Source organism: Meriones unguiculatus, chromosome 2, assembly GCF_030254825.1.
Source record: "Meriones unguiculatus strain TT.TT164.6M chromosome 2, Bangor_MerUng_6.1, whole genome shotgun sequence".
NCBI classification, from domain to species: Eukaryota; Metazoa; Chordata; class Mammalia; order Rodentia; family Muridae; genus Meriones; species Meriones unguiculatus.
In genome coordinates, this window is record NC_083350.1 from 48,763,673 (window position 1) to 48,784,936 (window position 21,264).

General features: G+C 42.3%; 1 protein-coding gene across 4 annotated transcripts in view; it reads right to left on the reverse strand.

Annotated features, from left to right (window-relative positions):
- Arhgap26 (Rho GTPase activating protein 26) overlaps window positions 1–21,264 on the reverse strand; it is a 387,586-nt gene that overhangs the window by 157,755 nt on the left and 208,567 nt on the right. For all 4 annotated transcript variants that reach the window (XM_021642211.2, XM_021642215.2, XM_021642212.2 and 1 more), the window contains exons 12-13: window positions 18,230–18,266; window positions 1,721–1,786 (exon numbers count right to left, since the gene is read on the reverse strand). In XM_021642211.2, coding sequence (XP_021497886.1) covers window positions 1,721–1,786; window positions 18,230–18,266 — 103 coding nt within the window. The remainder of the gene's footprint in view (window positions 1–1,720; window positions 1,787–18,229; window positions 18,267–21,264) is intronic.

Sequence of the window (21,264 nt, forward strand, 5' to 3'; positions counted from 1 at the left end):
GACGTCCTCTCGGGGACGTCACAGAATGAGCACAGACAGGATGGCTGTTTACTTTTAAATTGTATTTTTCACTTAATGCATGTAAATGTGGGATGTCAAAAAACATTTCTATTTTTAATGATTCACAAGAATTTTACTGCACAAGTAAAACACCTTGATTTAACCAAATTTTAAGGCATTTGATTGGTTCCTGATTTTGCATTTTAACCACATTACCATGTAAACGTTCTTTTGGCTCAACATGACCAACAACCTTATTTTCAAAGATTAATTTCCAATTATGCCTATTTGACATTTTCTGGGTATATAGTTATGGGTTTTTGGTTTTTTGTTGTTGTTGTTTTGTTTTGTTTTGTTTTTTGTTGTTTTTTGTTGTTGATATTGTTTTTAATTAATTAATTTATTTATTTATTTAGTATACAGGATTCTGCTTGTAGGCCAGAAGAGGGCACCAGATCTCATTATAGATGGTTGTGAGTCACCTTGTGGTTGCTGGGAATTGAACTCAGGACCTTTGGAAGAACAGCAGTGCTCTTAACCTCTGAGCCATCTCTCCAGCCATTCTGGGTATATTTTATGTACATTTGTTGTCAACCTGTCTTAATTTTTTTGCTGAAGGAAATTGAGGAGAAATATCAAACATTAAAAAACAAAACAAAATACAAACCTGCTTCTATATGTTAAAGTAAGTTCTTTGGAAATAGAACCCTCACAGGACACATAGAACTCAAGATGTTCTGTTGACCACCCCCAACCTGTGTGCTCTGTGTATGTGTGTGTGTGTGTGTGTGTCCCTCTCCATTAGTAAGGTTACAACTCTGCTTTAAGACAGAATTTCTTTCAAACAAATAAAAAGTGCAAGTACGTAGCACACTGAGGCATAAATAGTGGTCTCCTGCTTTTGATCACTCTCAGTGGAGAGATAGTTCGCAGGTTTTCTCAGGGCCATAATGGATCAGGCACTTCGAACTCTTCAGTGCCAGAACTAAGGACTCTGGTTTGTGATAGACTGCGGCAAATCAGCCTCCCCTATCTCCTGCTCTGCTCCAATAGACCTGGGAAATGTCAACGAGGAGCAGGCACCTAACCCCTTCCTTCTCTGTCCTTGGTGGTTCTCGGATCCAGGTCTGCAGAGCAGAGATCCTTACCTGGGATCCACAGACTCTAAGATAATCCCTGGAGAGAGTCCAGGGATCTGTGAACTAGATGGAAAAGAGCTTTTATTTTCACTATTACAGACATTGTACACTTCCTTCCCTTATGAATGCCAAATCATGGTGGTCTTAGCAATTCCTGAAGCATGGTCCAAAACTCACAGAGTTTTCATGACTCTTTACACTGTTACAGAATGCTTACAATGCTTCAGTTTCCAGATTATACCAGTATGAGGTCTTCCACTGTAAGATGTGAACAAACTTGTTAACACAGAAGCATCTCAATTATTTTAATAATAGTCGAGTTTCAGACTGGTTTCCATAAGCCTAAGGATTCTATTTGTATACATGTAAGACATTCTCATGATCGCCCAGAGACGTGGGTGACATGAAACAGGTGGGGAACTCCTGCTTCACACCAATGTGACCTGTAAGAACACTGACAGTGGCACCAGGGGAGTTAATGAGTTACTTAAAATCAGAAGTGGCAGGCAGCAGGTCTGCTGCCTCACAGATATGTGATCTTCCATGAGAACAACCCCATCTGTCCATCTGGTAGACTTTACCTCTGGTTTCCACCGCATGGATGCATTTCCTTATTATGCTGAAGCCGATGCTGTCCAACTGTGCGGCTGCAAGAACAAGAGAAATGCGGTCAAGCCTGCGTGCAAACCAGCTCACTGTAAGGCTTCCACACTGGGAACCAACCACACCGTGTGCTCACAGGCCTCTTCCCTTTCCCATACGAAGATAAAGAAATAGAAGTAAAATAATAACTTAGAAATAGGTGATACTGAGAAAGAGCCTACCCTAAGCATGTATTAGCTTAGTTCTCACAGTAACTTGGCGCTATCCTCACTTTCTAACAAGAATGGCAGCGCAGCGTGATGGACACCTTCCAATTGAAGCCACACAAATAGCTTCCTTGCACTCATCTACATAAAGCTTTGAAAAAACTGGGTAAGTGCTTTACCTAGATTAATTCTTGTACTCCCAGAAAATCCTCTTGAATGATAGTACTATTAGCCTCACATTACAGGTGGAAAAACTGAGGCTTGGAAAAGCTAAATATGACCAAAGTTGCCAAGGTAACATGCGGAGACTTGCTAAAGTGGCCAGATCACCAAGCTGCTATATATATGACCTTGAATTAAAAAAACAATTATGTTCTGGTGACTAGAAAAAAAACAGAAAATTGAGGGGGAAATGAAGGAAAGAAACATGACCAGAGGAACATTGAACCAGTTGAGAACAAAGAAGCTACCAGAGCTAGAGCCCCAGAAACAGCAGAGGCCTTCTCTGCAGTTCATCAGAGGGGACAGCGGATCCTCCATCTGTCCCAGTACTGACCAGGCCATTCAGAACATGAAACAACCCACAGGAACAATTTCCTCCAGGGGAGAACTACTTTCTAAGTAGCAATAAAGAGGTCAGACATCCACAAAACCTCAACCCCAGGCATTGCTTATCCATCAATACAATGTGCAGAGCTTGCAGGAGTGAAATCAGTTTGATCAGCCTGGACATCCTGTCCACGTTAGTTATTATCTCTCTTCATTACAGCCATTCCAGTGGTGTCAGAACTTTCTTGATGGGGTTTGTTTGCATCCGATTAATAAGGACACAAGGTATCTTTTTATGTGGGGGGGAGGGGACAACTCTCATTTTTTCATGAAAATTCAAAATGCTGCCAGCCACTGGGCAAGTATTTGTCAGGCAGAGAACTATCTTTTTGTGCATAAGAAACTTTCCAAGCTATTTATGACTGTCACCCTATAGTCATCAGAAACCTTTACTTCTTTCTTTAGAGAAGTGCTTGCGAGTCTCTTTTCAAAGGCATGGTGCTCCGAAGTCTGGGGACCCACCATTGTGTACGGAACTCTGGGGGCTATTGAGATGGATTCTGAACACAGGTGTTTTAAGAGCAGGCTTGTGAACACTGTTTCCTTCTAAACATAGATGAACTTCATCTCGGACAAAAGACACTTCCTTACCCCAGAAACATCAACAAAAGTTTTGGAAATTTGGAAAGAACTTGGCAACTGAGAGAGAAAGCCCCAGTGCTTAGAGGCCAACTAGGAAGTGAGAGTCTTTCCTAGGCAAGTGGTACAAGGAAGAAAAAGAAAAAAAAAATGCTGTGGAATTTTCCAGATATATGAGAAAAAATTAAATTCTACCAACTTAAATTTTATACATAGGTTCAGATTGGTTTTTCCCTGTGCTGGTACAATTTCTCCAGTTTCTTAAAAGCAAAGAAATCTCCTTTATACTGATGTTAAACTAAAAAGCCTTACAGTTCATGTAGGTAATGCTGTTTTTATCAGTGTATCTTAGTTGTCAAATGTACATAGCATTTACATGCTGCAGAGCCAAACGAGAGCTCAAGGTCACTCTGCTAAGCCTAATTTATTACAGTTGTATGCTGTGTTAACTACCTGGTTTTGTAAACAGATGAAATTATGTTAAGAAATGGAACCCACATCAAACAAGATTCTCAAGAGCTCATGAATACAGTTTAGCAAGCGCCGTTCTGAACCTCTAAACTAGAGCTGATACACATTAGTGCACGGCGGCTTCCTGCACTTTTCCATCTGTCGCTTTGTCCTCTGTCTCTTTCCCTTACACACATATGCGTGCATACACACAAACATAAACACGCACACACAGTTTGGCTTCTACTCTCATCAACTCGAATTTCCTGCTGACATCATGATGGTGTTGCTAATAATTAACAGCTACATACTATTTAACTTGGACTAAGTGTCACTAATGTGACAGGGACTCTACTGTATACATAAGCAGAACATTACTTCTGATTTTGGCCCACTAGGTTCATAATCTAAGCAACTGAGTTCTAGTCTGCAAAGCGAATTCCCATTAAAAGGCCTGGAACACTATCGCCAGGGAGCAGAGTTTGCAAATGACTGAGAAAGTAGCCTGCCAGATGGATGTGGCTGTCCTTAATCCCCTTGAGCAGGTGATGCAGCTCATTCACTGAGCCAAGGCTCAGAAAAGGTCAGGGATTTATTTGCAATTTCTGTATCCTTATAATCTCCAGAAATAATCTCTCATTAAATATCTACTAGGTTTGTATTATTCCCTTAATTTGACTTGCAATGAGTTGATGTAGGACCTGTGGCTCCCAGGCTCAGCATCCCGTGCTGCAGTTAAAACTTGGCTTCTCTGCAGCTAGTCCTGATGAGACCTGATAGGTAGGGTCAGATGGAAGGGGAGGAGGACCTCCCCTATCAGTGAACTAGGGAAGGAGCATGAGAGGAGAAGAGGGAGGGAGGGAGAGGGGGAGGGATTGGAAAGGGACGAGGGAGGGCTACAGCTGGAATACAAAGTAAATTTAAAAAATTAAAGAAAATTTTTAAAAGTTAAAAAAAAACCAAAAACTTGGCGTCTCATTCTCCCTCAGCCTCAAGCTCCCTGGGCCCAGCTTTACAACAGCAGCCCATACTGAAGCATTATAATTAATGTTCACAGAGTGCACACAGAAGACCCAGGCTGACCTTCAGAGTTAGAAAGGGGCCACCATCACAACTTTTGAAGCCTTGCTTCTGTCTCTCCTTTTCAGAAAGAAAACGTCCAGGGTCACACAACTCTACTCTATAGAAGCAAGGTGAGAATAGGGAAAAACAGAAGAGGTGCATATAAGCTAGGTCAACTTGGAGCATCTTAGGGCAAACCCAGTCGGGTACCTGACAATGGTGTGAGTTTGGGTTACTGCACCAATATGAACTCCAGAAGGAGGAGGAGGTGACTCAGAATTGTTTTACTACAGTGCAATGATAAGAACAACACCAAGTAAGGTACAACCAACTCCTTTTCTTACTTACAAGGTGAAAACTGGCAGTCCAGAAGATTAGTACAGTTCTACCATAATTACCACTTTTGTACTGTGAATTAAAAAAAAAAACTAAATTAAAATTAAGAGCACTGATGTAAGCTTCTGGCACCTCACCTGAGAAAACTTCCTCTCATCTTTAAAAGAACTGTTTGGTGGTGATAGTGGTGGTTTGTGTGTGTGCATGAATGCATGTGACAACTCTTAACAAAACCATGAACATCTTTCTTCCTTTTCACCTTCCTTACACATCCAAAGCATCACCAACTTTCCATCACTCTCTCTCAATGTTTCTCAGTTTTTTTTCTAGCTCCCTCCGTCATCACTGTCTTGGTTCTGATACAATGAAAAGGAATGGTAAAGTTAAAACACTGAGTAAATAAGAGGGCTTGCTAAGGAATAGGAGATACCCAAGTTGACCTATTAAGAAGTACAGGGGTAGGGAAAACAGCAAAGAATGTCTCAGCAGGCTCCTCTGGAAGAACCTCCAGGAGCATGTGCACTGTTGTCCTTTCTCCTAGTAATCTTCTCAACTTTGAGTAGCTACAACTTTAAACATATTCTAACATCTAATACATCTAACTAACAGAATGAACTGTAGGAAAGGACAGATTCTAAGAAAGCCTCTGCCTATTTAGGAGCCCAGCCCACACCACACCAGGGGTGGCTAAGAGAAGGGGAAATGATAGACCGAGGCTTGTAACTTCAGACACTAGAGGCAGTTTTTTTGAGGCTGCTTGTACAGATTGGTGTGTTTGCCACTCTGGAGGGAAGTATTCTAATTTTGCTTTCTTAAGGGCTGAAATAAAACGTGATTACTTATTTACTCAGCCTGTGTACCAATGTGCATTCTTTTCCTTTGAGAGCCAAAAAAAAGGAAAGAAAGAAACTACTGCTCTGCTTGTCTGCTTGGGACCAGAGATCATACAGGGGGTGGCAGCTTATCTCTTCTCATCCAAATCAATCTCACCTCTGCTATCTGTGCTGCCAGGGCAACTGCAGTGACCACTGAACTAGCCTTTTCAAATTTCTTCTTGCTTCCTACTATCTTTCTACTACCTTGTTGTCCCCATTTGTAAAAACAAACAAACAAACAAACAAACCCACATTGCCTGTGTATCAATGGCATACTCCATCAACCTAGCTTCCTCATCTCTAAACCTTGGCTTTTCCAGTTGATTCTAATACAAAAGATATCCATTCGTTCTCTAAAAAAGATGCACATGATCTCTTAAAATTATGTCATTAATCATTACTGAGCCAACACACCCACTACGTTTGATGACACATCCTTCTACCCTAGCAACTCAACTCCATTAAAAATTATGGCTATCCATCTATGAGCCAGACCCATTGATTTAGGCTTTCAAAAATAACAACAAACCAATGCATCTTTGGCCTATTTCTTGTTTTAAGGAACTGCTACCACTCTTATTCTTATGCTTCAATGATAACAAAACTTACTCATTTATCTATTATTTATTTATTCATAGCTTTCTTATCCAATCTACAGTGTTACCATTATTCAGGAGGCAACCCAAATCCTGAACATGAACCAGCAGAGCCTTGCTTCCTCAGCCTCCTCAAGTGCCATTTCCCTAGCTCTTAGCACCTTACCACACTGGCTTCCTTTGAGCATCTCATTAACCATATTCTCCAGATTCTGCATAAGCAATGAGTCTAACCTAAGTTAGTTGGCCCAGTTCATACAGATTTCTCCTTAAGTATAAAGTCCTCCAAAAAGCCTTCTTAATCTCCCCTCCTAGCTTAACAGCCCATTGCATCTCATCAACCCCTTTCAGAATAGACGGCCCAGCTGTCAAGCTTATAGTATTTATGTGACTCTGTGAAAAAATAATGGAAAGTACCAAATTAAAATATGCACTCATAAAGACAATAGTTCATAAGTATCTCTACTTATTAATTTCATTCATCACCCTATCTCTGTTACTATGCACTATGGTCCTGAACGTGAAATGAGAGAGGAGAGACTTTTTTCACCTTGGATTCACAGTTAGGTAAATTAGCAACTGAATCATGGGAATTGCTGAGGGGCAGAATGGCATAGTCAAAATGACTTTTTACATTCTAAGTTATAAACCCTATGACATTAGAGGGTTATGTAAGCTTCCTGTCTTTGGCCTTTTTCATCTTTAACAAAGAATAAAATTTTTTAAATGGCCTGATCTAACCAGTTCCTTCCTGTATCAATACAGAGTGATACTATGACACACAGACCCCACTCCCTTAAAAAAAAAAAATGAGTCCAAGGGAAATAAAAATAAACCTGATGCTGGTCAAACTATACAACAGAGGGGACAACTATGTCTGAGGGAACACCCACACACTCCGAGGGAGGATCAGTGAGGTTCATGCCCCTTCTGAAATCATCTGAAGACCCAGCACCCAGAGCTCCCTGGGCTGTTGTCCCTGAGAGCAGCTATCAGAATCTTCTGGTGAAACCCAGCGATCACTGGCAAATCTTTCTCAATCATCTATATATGAACTCTCAGTTTGGGGAATTTCCTATACTTCCAAGCAAGTCACCAGGACCCCTTCTACAACCCTGCCCCCATATTCAAAGCTAGACTTTTCTCTGCTCCCTGACCAGCATGCATTCAAAAACCGCAAACCAGCTCCAACACTTATCAAATCACGTACACTGAAGCAGTGTAGAGCTCAAAGAGAATGAAGAGCTTTAATATCAAACAGACCTAGCTTGAAATTTTATTTCTGCTACCTATGGCTGAGTGGTTAGCTTCCATGAGGTATTTCATCCCTATACCATTCACATTCCTCTCTGAAGAGTGTTGACAACTCACCAAGTGTCATGAGGGTCATGTGAAATAGCAACTGGGATTTACTTGAGGCTCAATCAATCAATCAATCAATCAACTGATGATTTCCAGTACCGTCAACATTACTCGATGCTATTAACGTTCAATCAAACTTAGCAGCAGCAGAAAGTTTTTATGCCCAAATTCATGTGACTCTTCTGATAATCCCATGGGGTAAATATTGCTACTCTTCCCACTAATAACTGCTTGCTGTGCTTTCACACTAATGAGGGATAATACGTTACAGTTTTAGAAAATAACTTAATAAACTACAGCTGATTTGATTTTCCCAACATCTCTGCTAAACTTTAATGATGAGAAAAAGCAGGCTCATGAAGCTAAGTGCTAACAACAATGCTAACAGTATACACTGCTTACCAAGACATACTTCACTGCTCAGGGCTGTGCAGTAAACGCATTACAACATCATCTTCATCTTCATCTTACTCCTCACACAGGAGACTTGGGCTCAGCTAGTTAAGGTCTTTTTGTAAGGTCACTGAGTCAGCAAGAATGGGGATCATGACTTTAACCCAGTCTGACTCTGGAGTTCATTCTCTTCTAAACTGTTTTTCTGGTTGGATTCACACAACAGCCAGAAAGGGTGAGGAGCTGGTGGTATTTGGATCCTGCTCTTTCTCTTCTAGTAGCAGGACCAATCCCAAGGGTCAAGAGAACAAATCCTGAGCCCTCCCTTAGATGCCGTGCTTTGGTAAATGGAAGAACACTTTGGAAAGCACCCAACCCCTCAAACTATCATGGCCAGAGACAAAAAGGATTACTAACCCAGCTAACTCTCAGCATCCACACTCCTGCCTTCCCGGTAGGCCAGGAAGCATCCACCAGTGACGGGTACTGATACACAATATGAGCTTCTGTCACTGGTATATGGAATGCTTTCGCAAATATTTCTTACAGCTAGGTACCCACGTAAGTATGTATTAGATATCTGTTTCACATAAAACATACTGCATGAATATTTACACCTTAAGTAGAGGTTAAAAAGAAATTGATTTAAATAAAAATGATGACAGTGAAGGTGATATATGTACATACGAACATAAGCAGTAAAGATGATAGACGAGGAACATATTTGTGCGAATGTCTCACGTGCCCCAAGCTGGTGCTAAATTCAAACTAGCTGAAAGGACAAGATGGTAGACAACATCTTCTAACACCGAGACATTCTATTCCAGTAACATTATCCCTGCTTGCTTTCAGAGCCCACATCCACCAGCCAGAGCTGTAAGTAATAACTTAAAAACACACCTAGAAACCAGCTGCTTCTTCCTATACTTACAGCTAACACCAAAACCCAAGCCTGTAGAGTCCTTTTCCTGGGCTGCTGCAGTAACTCTGACATGTTTCTACTTTTGTCCCCGAGAATCTATTCTTTGCCAACCTCCAGAGTCATCTTTTTAAATGATATCATCACAGGTCATCCACCTCATCTCGTCACAATGCGCCAGGGGCTTCTCCAACACCCCTATAAGACAATCTTATCTCAAGAGCTCACTAGTCTAAATTCTAGCCTAGCCGGCTGGCTGCTCCCCTCCAAACACACTGGCCCTGACCCTCCTTTTCACAGTTTCTTGGGAGCTGAAAGAGAGATACGGTGATGAAAGGAACATAAATGGAAGGAAAAGAGAAATCAATGCCTGCCTGGAATAAACCTCTCAGCTCTTTGCCTGCATCAAGGAGGGCTAGGATAGCCTCTGAAAGAAGCCCGTGTCAGCAAGTGTCAGGAGGCCCAGGCAGCACACCGCCAGCTGCTGCGGAGCATGGCTGAGGTTGCACATCTGCCATGGGAAAGAGTGCTTCTCAGGACAGTGCCACTGGAGGAACAAGGTTTTAGCCAGTGCCCCAGGATCATCAGAACCAGCATCTCCTGCCAGTGGATCTGGTATCCTGGGGTATCTTAGTCCACTGGCCTTGATTCCTTTTATTAAGTGCACTAACATTGGAACCAATAAAAATCCATGAAGACAGAAGTTTTTCAAACACAGGGATAAATGCCTCTGCCCATCAAGGCCCTTTGTCCTGCCTTTTTCTTTTCTTTCTTTTTTAAACCTACCTGCTACTTCCAGATGCCCCAGAAACTGTTGATTCTTTTTTTTTTTTCTTTTTTTTTTTTTTGGTCACAATAAATTATGAGACTGCAAAGGTAGAGAAAAAGATAAAAGATGACATTCGGACTCAAAAGCCTCAGATTTGAGCTCTGGTGCTACCACACACCGTGATGTACAGCCTTCATCTATCCACCCTCCTCATGGTTAAGATGAAGGCTTTCAGGAAACCAAATGAGGCAATGCCTGTGAAGACACTGTAAGGAGCCTGAGCGATGGTCTCAAGCTTAGGATAAAGATAATGCTACTGGATAATAAGAGCAAATAGTGATGCTTAATGATAGTGCCTATCAGGAGCAACTAACATGCAAAGGGTATCTTCCCTGGTTTTATTTCGTGTAACTAGTAAGTCAAGATGTATGTACTGAAGCCAGCCCCTCCTGCAAATAAACTGAGGTCTGGAGTTTCCCAAGGCTACACACTACAGAAATGGCACTGGGATTCCAATCCATGTAGTATTTCAGAGTGAAAACTTCCATTCATGACTCAACACTACCCCCAACTAAAGCCCTCCAGCCTCTGCTAAGCCTTACACGTGCATGGTAAAAAGTACAATCTGCAATCTTTGATAAAGGTGTAAAGGAATGAGTGGCCAAATGCATGCACCTAGACAGATGCCTCTGATATCTGCAAATGAGATCAGTAATACTACCTCCCTTATACGGTTCTTATAATAATTATCAAATGATACAGTGTATCTCAGACACTTAGTACACTGTACCATGTGTAGCATGAACTCAATAGTCATTAACTATAATACTTAAAAGCCTGGGTTTGTTGACAGTAGGGACAATCTTTCAACCTCTACCTCAGCTACCCCTTGATTTAAGGGTTAGAGAGATATCCAAAGCCCTGTACCATGCTGCCTGCCTGAGGCCTGACCTGGGGTATCAGGAAGTAGTTCTTACCAGTCCAGATTGTAGCCTTTGTCAATACAGAGCCACATCACAAGAGAAAGGTGAACATTAGGCCTTTGGCAACATTACATGCTGGTGCCTCTGTCTATCTAAAGCTAAGAATGGATTTCTGAAATGTCTCCGGGATAAGCAAAAAGGTTCCTGACTGCCTGGGCAAATTCAAGACGCCCTGTTGGCAAGTTTGAGGAGCCATGTTGCCAATACTGTCCTTGAAAGACGGTCTCATCACACAAAACAGCTGGGGACCTAAAGTATCTGAGAAATATTCCCCACCCCACTCTCTCCAGACTCTGCCCATAGCTAAGACACTCTTGAGACATCCCTGATTTACTAAATGTAATTCTAGCCCAATGCAGCCACAGCGACCATGACATAGAAGGATTCCTAGTGAAAGGCAAAATGCAGGAAGCCAGCCAGCATCTGCACAGCCTCTTGCCTGACTCTGAGCCTCAGAAGACAAAAGGGATTGCCACAAAAACCTGCGTGGACCGAGAGGGAGAAGAAGGGCCAAGAAGGCACAGGGGAGCAAGCATGGAGAATTCTCTGTCTCAGGCCATCCCTGGCAGGCAGGATGGAAAGCTGGAGGGGAAGGAGCACTCAGCTGATCACCTCGTGGACCAGTGCATAAGAGGCTGGGCATTGTGCCCATTGATGTGTCCACCCTTCTCAGGTTTAAAAGGGGGAAATGTTCTATTTATAAGCCACCCAACAGGGGAGACCTGGCAGCCTTTGGATGGCTCTGATCCCAAAGGGATCCTTGTTACCAATGGCTGCCTTCTCCTGTCTCTCTACCGTGGGTGTTCTAACAGCAAAAGGCCGAAGGTGACTGTAAGCAAGGGGGAGGGGGAATCCCCTTTTCCTGCCTTTTAGTGTTTTCATGAGAATGTATACCTTTGATAGTGAATATGGATGGCTTTAAAAACCTTTTAAAATAGTGGCCATGCTATCCCACTAAGGCTTCTACAGTGATCTTCCAGAATAAATGTCTTTTCTGTCTGGCAGATCAAGGGAAGCCAAGGCACAGAGATGAAGAGAACTGAGAATCAGAGGGACAAAACCAGACAAATACAGAGAAATGGCAATGCATCCCTGCCCATCTCCTTTCCTGGTCTCAGTCTTGTCTCATAAATGAAGATAAGCCTTAATAAAACAACATTAAGGACTATCATTTGAGTGATAGCCTAAAGAATGAGAACACATGAATAAGAGAAACAACAGAAAGCAGCTCTGCTTGTTCCAGAATCTCTGTGGGAAGCCAGTGTACCATGTTAAAGGTCCAACCCTGAGAATAGTTAGAGCCATGTGGCCCTGGCTCACCCAGCACTGGGCACAGGTATTTGAGGAATGATTAATGGTTCTAATATGGAGAGTCATGTGGTGACCCCACAGCAGTAAAGAATCTGAAGGTTCTCAACTTTCCTAAAGCTGCGACCTTTAATACAGTTCCTTGTGTTGTGATGACCCCCAACCATAAAATTATTTCCACTGCTACTTCATATCTGTAATTTTGCTACTGTTATGAATTACAATGTAAATATCTGTGTTTTACAATGGTCTTAGGTGACCCCCATGAAAGGGTTGTTTGACTCACAAAGGGGTCATGACCCACAGGATGAGAACCACCTGGTTATGTGCTAGAGGCTGCTGATGGAATTCTTTCTAGTCTCCCATGACTTGCTGCACATTGACTGAATAAAGAAAACAAAGCAAAGAGTCCACACATATCAAGAGCTGCAGGAGCAAAGGACCCTGGCAACTGGTGTTTTCCTGCTTCTCAATTATGTCTCTCGAATTCCATTGGCTCAGTTAAAACCTACATGCACAGAACACCATTTCTCTAAATGGTGTCCGTTTGTATGTCACTTACCATTCCCCTGCCAAAATCCCATGCCATTCTAAACAGACTAGGGTTTTTTTTGGTCTGTCTGTTTGTTTTGTTTTGTTTTTTAAATCACCATATATTTAGTGAAGAGCTAACAAACTACACTCCATGGGTAAAAGTTACCATTGCCTGTTCTGTAAAAAAGAAAAAAAAAAGCTTGACTAGACAACACTCCTCCATTCATTCCCATAGTGTCTATGGCTGCTTTCACACTAGTACAACAGAGGAACTCAACAGTTCCACAAACTAAAAGTATTTACTCTCTGCCCCTTCTTACTAAAAAGCATGATCTCTGTGTTAAACGATGCTATTTACATGATCTCCTTCTACTTCTGACCTGGGCTGCTTGCAATTCTCTCGGTCTTTGGAGAATACATCTCACAACTTCAGCCAAAGGTCAGTTGTGGAGCAAGACTGACCAACTAGCAAGAAGAGTGGCTAGGAGAATAGTCCTGGCCTAAAGCAGAGCCCTGCTGTTTGTAAACGGGAAGGGCGATCTAGAGACTAGATCATCGATGCCTACAGTGGTTGCCTTGTCAACAAGAAGCTCGGGGAGCAGGGAACCTAGTTCTTCTCTACCAGCTTGGAACTCCACTCTCCCCTTTCCTTTTCTCTGCCAGCTTGGAACTCCACTCTCCCCTTTCCTTTCTCTGCCCAGCTGGAACTGAGCACCTGGAGAGCTCCGTGCTTCTGACATCTACCAACAACCAAAGGAACACGTTCTGTTGAGTAACAAACACAGCAGATTGTTTTCTGCTCTTTAGTGTTTCATGGGAAATTCAACCAGGAACACACAAGACCTCTAGGCAGAAAACGAAAACCAAACTGAAAGGATGTCGGTCTGAATGCTAGAGAGTGTTCAGAGTTCTTAGAGAAGATGATGAGATTACAGATAAAAGTGTTGATTTTCTTCAAAATCAATGTATTTAATTAACATAATCCTAAATGTGAGTGAAATTTTTATGTTTTAGGAAGTTACCAAATCTATTCTCAAGGAATGAAAGTCTACAGGTAACTATGTCAATCCCTAAAATGACAGTAAAGAGAGAAAGGAAGAAGGGAAGGAGGGTGGAAGGAGAAAGAGCAGGAAGAGAGATGGATGGTAAAGTGATTCAAGTGCACATCATTGGGTCAAAAAAGAGCCTTCTTCAAAATACAGTTTGAAAATCTGGAGCCAGAAAGGAAAGCAGAGACAAAGTTTAAAAGATGATATGACTGTATAAAGAATACAGCTCTCTAGCATGTACAAGGTCCTAGGTTCAATCCCCAGCATCAAGGAAGGACAGCATAAATAACACCAGTAGGTAACAAGATGGAAAGTGTGTTTTAAATGTCTAAAACTAGTCTGGGAATTTACTTCAGTGGCTTACCAAGCACATCAAAGCCCTGGTTTAATCCCCACCACCACAAAAAAAAAAAACAAAACATAAACTGTCTAAAATGAATAAAGATTAATATCTAGAGAGAAATACTTTTTAATTTTTTATTTTATTTTATTAATTACCATTTATTCACCTTGTATCCTACCTGTAGCCCCCTGCCTCCTCCCCCCCTCCCCTCCCAATCCCACCCTCCTTCCCTCTTCTCCTATGCCCAACCCCCAGTCCAATGATAGGGGAGATCCTCCTCCCCTTCCAGAGAGAAATAATTTTACAAATACATGAGGAAAAGATGGCAACTGTGACAGAAAAATGGGTAAAGAACATGAACAGGCCTTCGAGGGAAGAGGACCCCCAGAGGACTGGCAGGCAGTATGAGCAGACACTCAGAACTCTGCTCAGCAGAGAAAAGCATGTATCAAGGTGTGGAGCCAAGTGGTAGAGTGTCAGCCTTGCATACCCAAGGCTCTGGGTTCAATGTCTAAATAGGAGGGAGGTCAGGAGTGGCATGATATGGCAGAGGACATTAATAGCATGAAAGGAAGGCAACACCAACCCAGACCACTAACCCATTGCCAGCCTGGAAGCCAGTGAACAGTAAAACAAAGTGAAGCAGTCCTGAAACAGTGCCCACTATTTTTCACCCCATCGTTATCTCTCCTTCTTGCTACGTGAAGGGGTATTCCACAACTAACACAAGCAGATCTCCTCAGTCTGTGAATAACATGAGGAAAATGTTGCAGCAGTGTCTGTACTCTTCACATGGGACTCTTTGCACTGTTCTTTGTTCAAGAAAAGTAGAATAAGCTTGCCTTGTGTTCAGGAATACAGCCATTGAGATTGGGTAAAACTGTGTCCTCAAAGCCTATTAGCCTCAATTTCTTCATCTACAAGTCAAGTCCAAGGTTCTCAACAAACAATCTAATAGATCTCTAGTACCTGGCACATAGTAGGTGGTTACTTAACAGCTATTGCTGTAAAATACTTTAACAGTAAGAAAATGTAGCTTACATAGAAACATACTAGAAACTGGACATCCCCCCAGCAAGCCACTTTCCATGCTGATTTAGTATTTGATGATCAATGTAGCTCAAGATATTTTCTCATCAAACACCTATATGAGGGGGCTGGAGAGATGGCTCAGAGGTTAAGAGCACTGTCTGCTCTTCCAGAGGTCCTGAGTTCAATTCTCAGCAACCACATGGTGGCTCACAACCACCTATAATGAGATCTGGTGCCCTCTTCTAATGTGAAGGAATACATGCAGATATTGTACACATAACAAATAAATAAAATAAAATAAAAACACCTATATGAGTTCCATGGTTTTTTCCTTTAATAGTTCCACCACCCACTTATTTTAAAAATTCAATTAATGACCTACTGCATGAAGATCTCCCTCGTTCCCCTTTTTTCTTCTTTTCACGTATTTGTGTGTGTGGTATGTTTGCATGTATGTGCATTTGCATGTGTGGGGTGTGTGCATGCACAAAGAAGCCCAGTTGGGAATATTCCTGGATCTTCTACAATTCATTGACAATTCCCTTTGAAGTAGGGACTATTAAACAAATCCAGAGCTTTCCAACTAACCTCGCCACACTAGCCAGCTTGCTCAGGGATCCTTTGTTTCTGCCTTCAAGGGCTGTGCCATGCCCACAGCCTTTCTGTCTCAGCTTGTCTCCTTGTTGCTGTGATAAAATACTCTGAGATAAGAGCAACTTAAACAACAAAGTTTTATTTGGCTCATAATTCCAGGTTATACTTAGCATTATAGGAAAGTCTAGATACCATATACTTGAAATAGCTAGTAACATTACAGTCACAAAGTAGAGAGCAAGGGATGAAAGCATTCGTGGTACTCTCAGTTCTTTTTCTTCTTTTCATTCAGTCCAGGGCCTAGCCCACAAACTGGGGCTGCCACATTCAGAGGGGATCTCCCCAACCTCAATTAATCCAATTAAATTTTCTCCAGTCACACCCACAGGCGAACCTAACCCAGACCTTTCTTTGTAGAGGCCCCTTCCTGGTTACTTTACACATTCTGACAACTGAAACTGGCTACCATGCTCCCTTGCTTTTATTGAAAGTTGCATTCTACTCCTTAATTTGCTCCATTTGATAGATTGTTTAGCTTCTGTGTTGCATTTTAAACATTTCTGCACTTTAGAAAATACTGTTACGTCAAGAGCTAGGCACTTTTTGAAGGCTTCTGAACACACGCCTGCAATGCTTGTGGACCAGCAGGACTGACAGGCATACCTACCAATAAAATAATTTCAAAAAGAATGCTTCAACTGGTTTTTGACACTTACACACAGAAACAGGTTCATTAGGTCAACAGGTGCAGGTGAGCATGAGGCAGAGAACTCTCCATATAGCGTCTCCATAGATCTGGGGGTCTCTTAGAGTCTTTACTAAGAAGCATTATGTCCCCGCCTGGGTCTAGGTGTGGGGAGCTGTTCATTCAGCCTGCTAGGTATCCATACTTCCCATCCTGGTGGCTTCCCTAATTTCCCCTGAGAAGGTTTTCTGCTCCCATTTCATACACTATTCTAGAAACCATCTATGTGTTGTTTTCCCTGGGTGAACCTAAGTTTTATTCGATGGATGGCAGCTTTCCTGAGAATGTGACTCTCTGGAGAGTGAGCAAAGAAAGCTTTGTATCCTACAAACAGCGTCCAGAAGACCCTCTTTGTTGGTGCCTCTTTGTTGGTGTCTCCAGGGCTGGTCTGTCTGAAGCTCTGTGCTCTCATTTCCACATCACTAAGTTACACTTCATCCTCCCATGCTTCTTCACTGTTACACTGTGAGGTTTGCTCCCTATCCCTGAGCCAAAGTTAGCCTCAGACACTCTGATCCATCTATTCAAATCAGGGTGGGAAAGAGAGATACTATTTTGTTTCCTTGACTATTTACTTATAATGTTTTCCTTACTCGATTTTTGAAGAGAAAACAAAAGCAAACCTGGTTTTCCTCTCATAAAAACTTGTCAACTCTAGCCATTACAAATCCCTTAATATTTTATCTGCATCTTCTGGCAGCGGATGAGGATATACAGCCCAGTTGATGCTGTGCTTGTTCCTCATCCATGAGGTACTGGGTTCAAGCACTGCTTACCTGGGCACCAAAGTGAACACTTGTTACCCCAGCACTCAAGAGGGAGGAACAAGGGTCAGAAGTTCATCTGCCATCCTGGGCTAAAGACTGTCTTGTGTGTCTGTTTGTTTGTTGTTTTAATCTTCTGGCAAAATGTTTCCAAGAGAAACATCTGTTTCATAATGGCTTTCACAAACACACACACACAAACCGAGAAGAGTGAGAAGGCTCACTCTCTGCTCTACTCCGCCGTGCTGCTCCCCTGACCTGACACTACTGCCTGCTGGGCAGGGCCACCTCTCAGCTTTCTCAAGTAGATGTTCTAGAGCAAAGCGGAGGCCAGAGTCAAGGTTTCCTTTGTCCTCTTGTGGCACCCTGAAAGGAATGTGCTTTCTGTCTTATGCACCAAGGAGATAATCAGGTTGAAGCATTTCTCAGCAGGGGTTCCTTTTAATCCCCTTGCCTTTGCAGTTACAGGTGCCCTTGGAAGAGGTTGTGAACTGGCCTGTGGATGGAAAGTGCTGTGTTCTGCGGAGGCTGGGGGCACTTCCATTAAAGAACAGTATCTCCTCCCCCTTTCCACTATTTCCTCTCAAAGAGCCACAAAGAAAACAGAATCAGCAAGCCATTTTCCACCCTGGCTATTGCCTTTTCAGGGCTGGCAGACTGTGCCGGCAGCTTTCTGGCAGCACTGGACTCTTGGGTTACTGGGTATTAAACAACTTTTAAGTGGTGACTGGAGCTACCATCTTAATAAGACCTGGGACCACATGAAAGCATGCATAAGAACACCACAGAAATCATGAAGGGTGTTTAAATGCAAGAGTCACTACAGTCTTGCTAATCTTGTTCGGGGAAGAGTCCAGCTGACCCAGCATGCCCATGGCACCTCCTGGTGGCTCAGCCCTGACCTGGCAACTTCTCAAAGCCTCCCCCCCCCCTTTGACTGTAGAAAATTACCCAAGTAATACTCGGGTAACATACTTACTCCCTTCACTCTGGCTGTCTTTGTTTGAGTTGTAGACCTGAAAAATAGAAATAGAAATTTACTCTGTGTGCTTTTTACACCAACCTACAGATTCACTGTTGAAAACTCTAAGGTGGAAGGCAATTTCTGCCACCACCACCCATAAAAATCCCCTCTGTAATAATTTACTGCCCAGCATGCACTTAGCTGATCTCAAATAAGCATGGATCAAAAACACCTGTGGAACTGTATAGTGTCTGGGGGAGAGGAGTGGCGAAGAGGGTTATCCCATCTTTTTTGAAAGGAAAATAAGTTGATTTGTATATATAAATTTAAAGAAGGGAATTGAAAGTTAGTTACAGATTCATTAAGCATTAAGTGCACACATAACAACGTTCTCAGCATTTCACAAGAATTATCTTCATCTACACAACAGCCACGCTTGGCAAGTGCAGTTGCTATCACTGTTATACAGCTGGAAAATGTGAGGCTTACAAAGGTAAAATGCGGTTTCACAGCTAGTTAATGGCAAACTGTAGGCAAAGACACATTATAAACTGTTGAGCGCTAACCCTGAGGGTGAGACCAGCCCCCTTTTACTCTATATGCAGATTAGAATGTTATACTGAGAATGTATCATATTTACAACAAACACCTTAAACACTTGATAGAAATCATAAAAGAGAAAGTGGTCTGGTGGTAAAAAGGGGAGTTTCTCACTATAAAGCAGACATGCTCCAAGAGTCAGCAAGCTGCTGACTACAGGTCAAGACAAGAAACAGTTTAGACTCTGAGCACAAGAGGCAAAAATCAGTATTTTATTGGTACTTAAATATCAAGAGAGAAAACAAGATCTCACAAAATTAAAAATGCAACTTTTTTAATGCCTAATTAGCAGATCTGATTTTCTTTGCCTATTCTGTAAAGGGAGGCTGGCACTTCACTTCTCTGGGATCCAATGACAGGTCTCTATCACTTTTCAATTGCAAAAAGTATTCTGTAAATATCATGTGTGGCCCATGGTTCACAAAACAACAACGAATGGGCTGAACTTGGTTGTTGATCACAGACTGCCTATTTCTGAAGTGCTGTTGCTATCATGAGAAATAGAGTGAAATTCCTGCTTAAGAAAAAAAAAATGATCTTAGTGCCAAATCCTCCTGTGTAGGTATGGAAAGGCCTGGGATTAAGCAGACCATTATGACTTAAATATCTACTTATCTGTTCAACCATCCCTAGGGATTCCGATGGCCACTCTCCCATGAGAAATATTTACTTAACCCCTAAAAGAATTGAGCCAAGCATTTCTGAAAACTTAGCATTAAACCCCCCAAAATGAGTTTTCCACTAAAAATGTAGATGGGAATGGCTAGTCAAGAGTTGGGCAATGGGTTCAACTTGCCAAAGCTGGTCTGACCTTCTCTGCACCTTTATGGCTCTACCTGGAAACTAAAGGCAATCCCAACTCCAAGAGATCATTCTGCCTTAATATATTTCTCACATGTATTATTATCTTTATTCTTTAAAGAAGACTGAAGCCACACAGCCACTTAACAGAGATCACAGAACAAGCATAAAAGAAACTGCAGAATACCTAAATCGCCATCAGTACACACACTTAAAAGTCCAAGAGACAAGGCACCAAAAGACTGATTTCTGTCCTGGACTTCCCCACCCATCACTTCATTTGGATTGATTCTCATTTCTTTATCTCAGAAATGGGGTGATAACAGCTCTCTGACAAACATTTCCACAGTTCATTGTGATCATCCAGTGAAATTATGTCAAGAGAGATAGACTGAAATACCACAAGACAAAATGAGGGTGCTCTGACCTGTGTTTCTGACAAAAAGAATGGCTCAATCTTCACAGAATTTAGGTGAGACAAAGACCACAAGTCTAGGTGAAGGCCACCACTGAGGCGGTGCCTATTCGTATCTTCAACAAAGCCACAAGTAGCTCCCTGAACCCTGAGCAGGATGCACCACTGAGATAAACTGGGTGCCTGGACTAGATCAGCATTTGCTAATGGGTCTCCATGGCACTGCACAAAGGTGATGAAGGGACTTGGACAGCAGCAAGGACTTCAGGTAACCATATCCAAAGTCCTTTGGCTTCAATGGGTTTTATTCATGTGACTATCAAACAAGGAGTACTGGCTCTGAAACATTTCCAGTCCTCTGCAATCCCTTTTCTTGCTTTAACACATGCTCCTGCAACAGCCAGGCAATGACTTAGGTGTTACGGATAAGATGGGCAGCAGCTATAAAGCTCTAGTCACATGAAACTTTCTTACCAGTGAAGAAAACAGGTTTACAAATATGAATCCTTCAGTATTGACAAGTGCAATGGAGGTGGGAAAAGGAGGCATGGGGGGTCTGGTAGGGGGAATGCTCCCCTGAAGAGAAGATATTTACATGAGTTTAAATGATAAAAGGGAAGCAGGTCAAGGTAATCATGTCCAGCAGGTCCTGAGACGGGAAAAAGACCTGTTTAAGGAGAAGGAGGGTCAGTGTATTGGCAATCACTGCAAGCCAGGAAAGCAGAGAAATAAGGACAAGGCTATGAAGTATACCCAGGTCTCACCAGGGCCTTGTTCAGCAAGTGAAACGGGTGACCAGGTACCTTACAAAAACCAGCAACCCACTGTGACTACACTCAATATCCTTGGAAAGCAGAGGAAGGGCAACACAGGAGGAGGCAGCACTTTGGGAAATTTGTTTTCCCTTCCAACCCCTCCCCAATCACTGCATTTCTCCAATTCAATCCAAACAGTCTATCCAGGTGAAACTTGCTCAAACTGTAAATGGCAAAATCCAGAAGGAATAGTGAAACACAGGACTTTTCAGCTCTCCTTAATTAAGAGGCAAATCTATGCCAAATTACTTTGCTTCCAGGTTTCCTGAATCTCAGGAGACCCCTGCCTGGAACACCCAGGCACTCTGAGTTGGAGAGGTGTGATCAATGAGCCAAAGACACCAGAAGTATGCACTATCCCATCCTCTAAGGCAAAACCACTAATCACTGTCCGTCTGGGTAAATGAGTCAAAGACAAT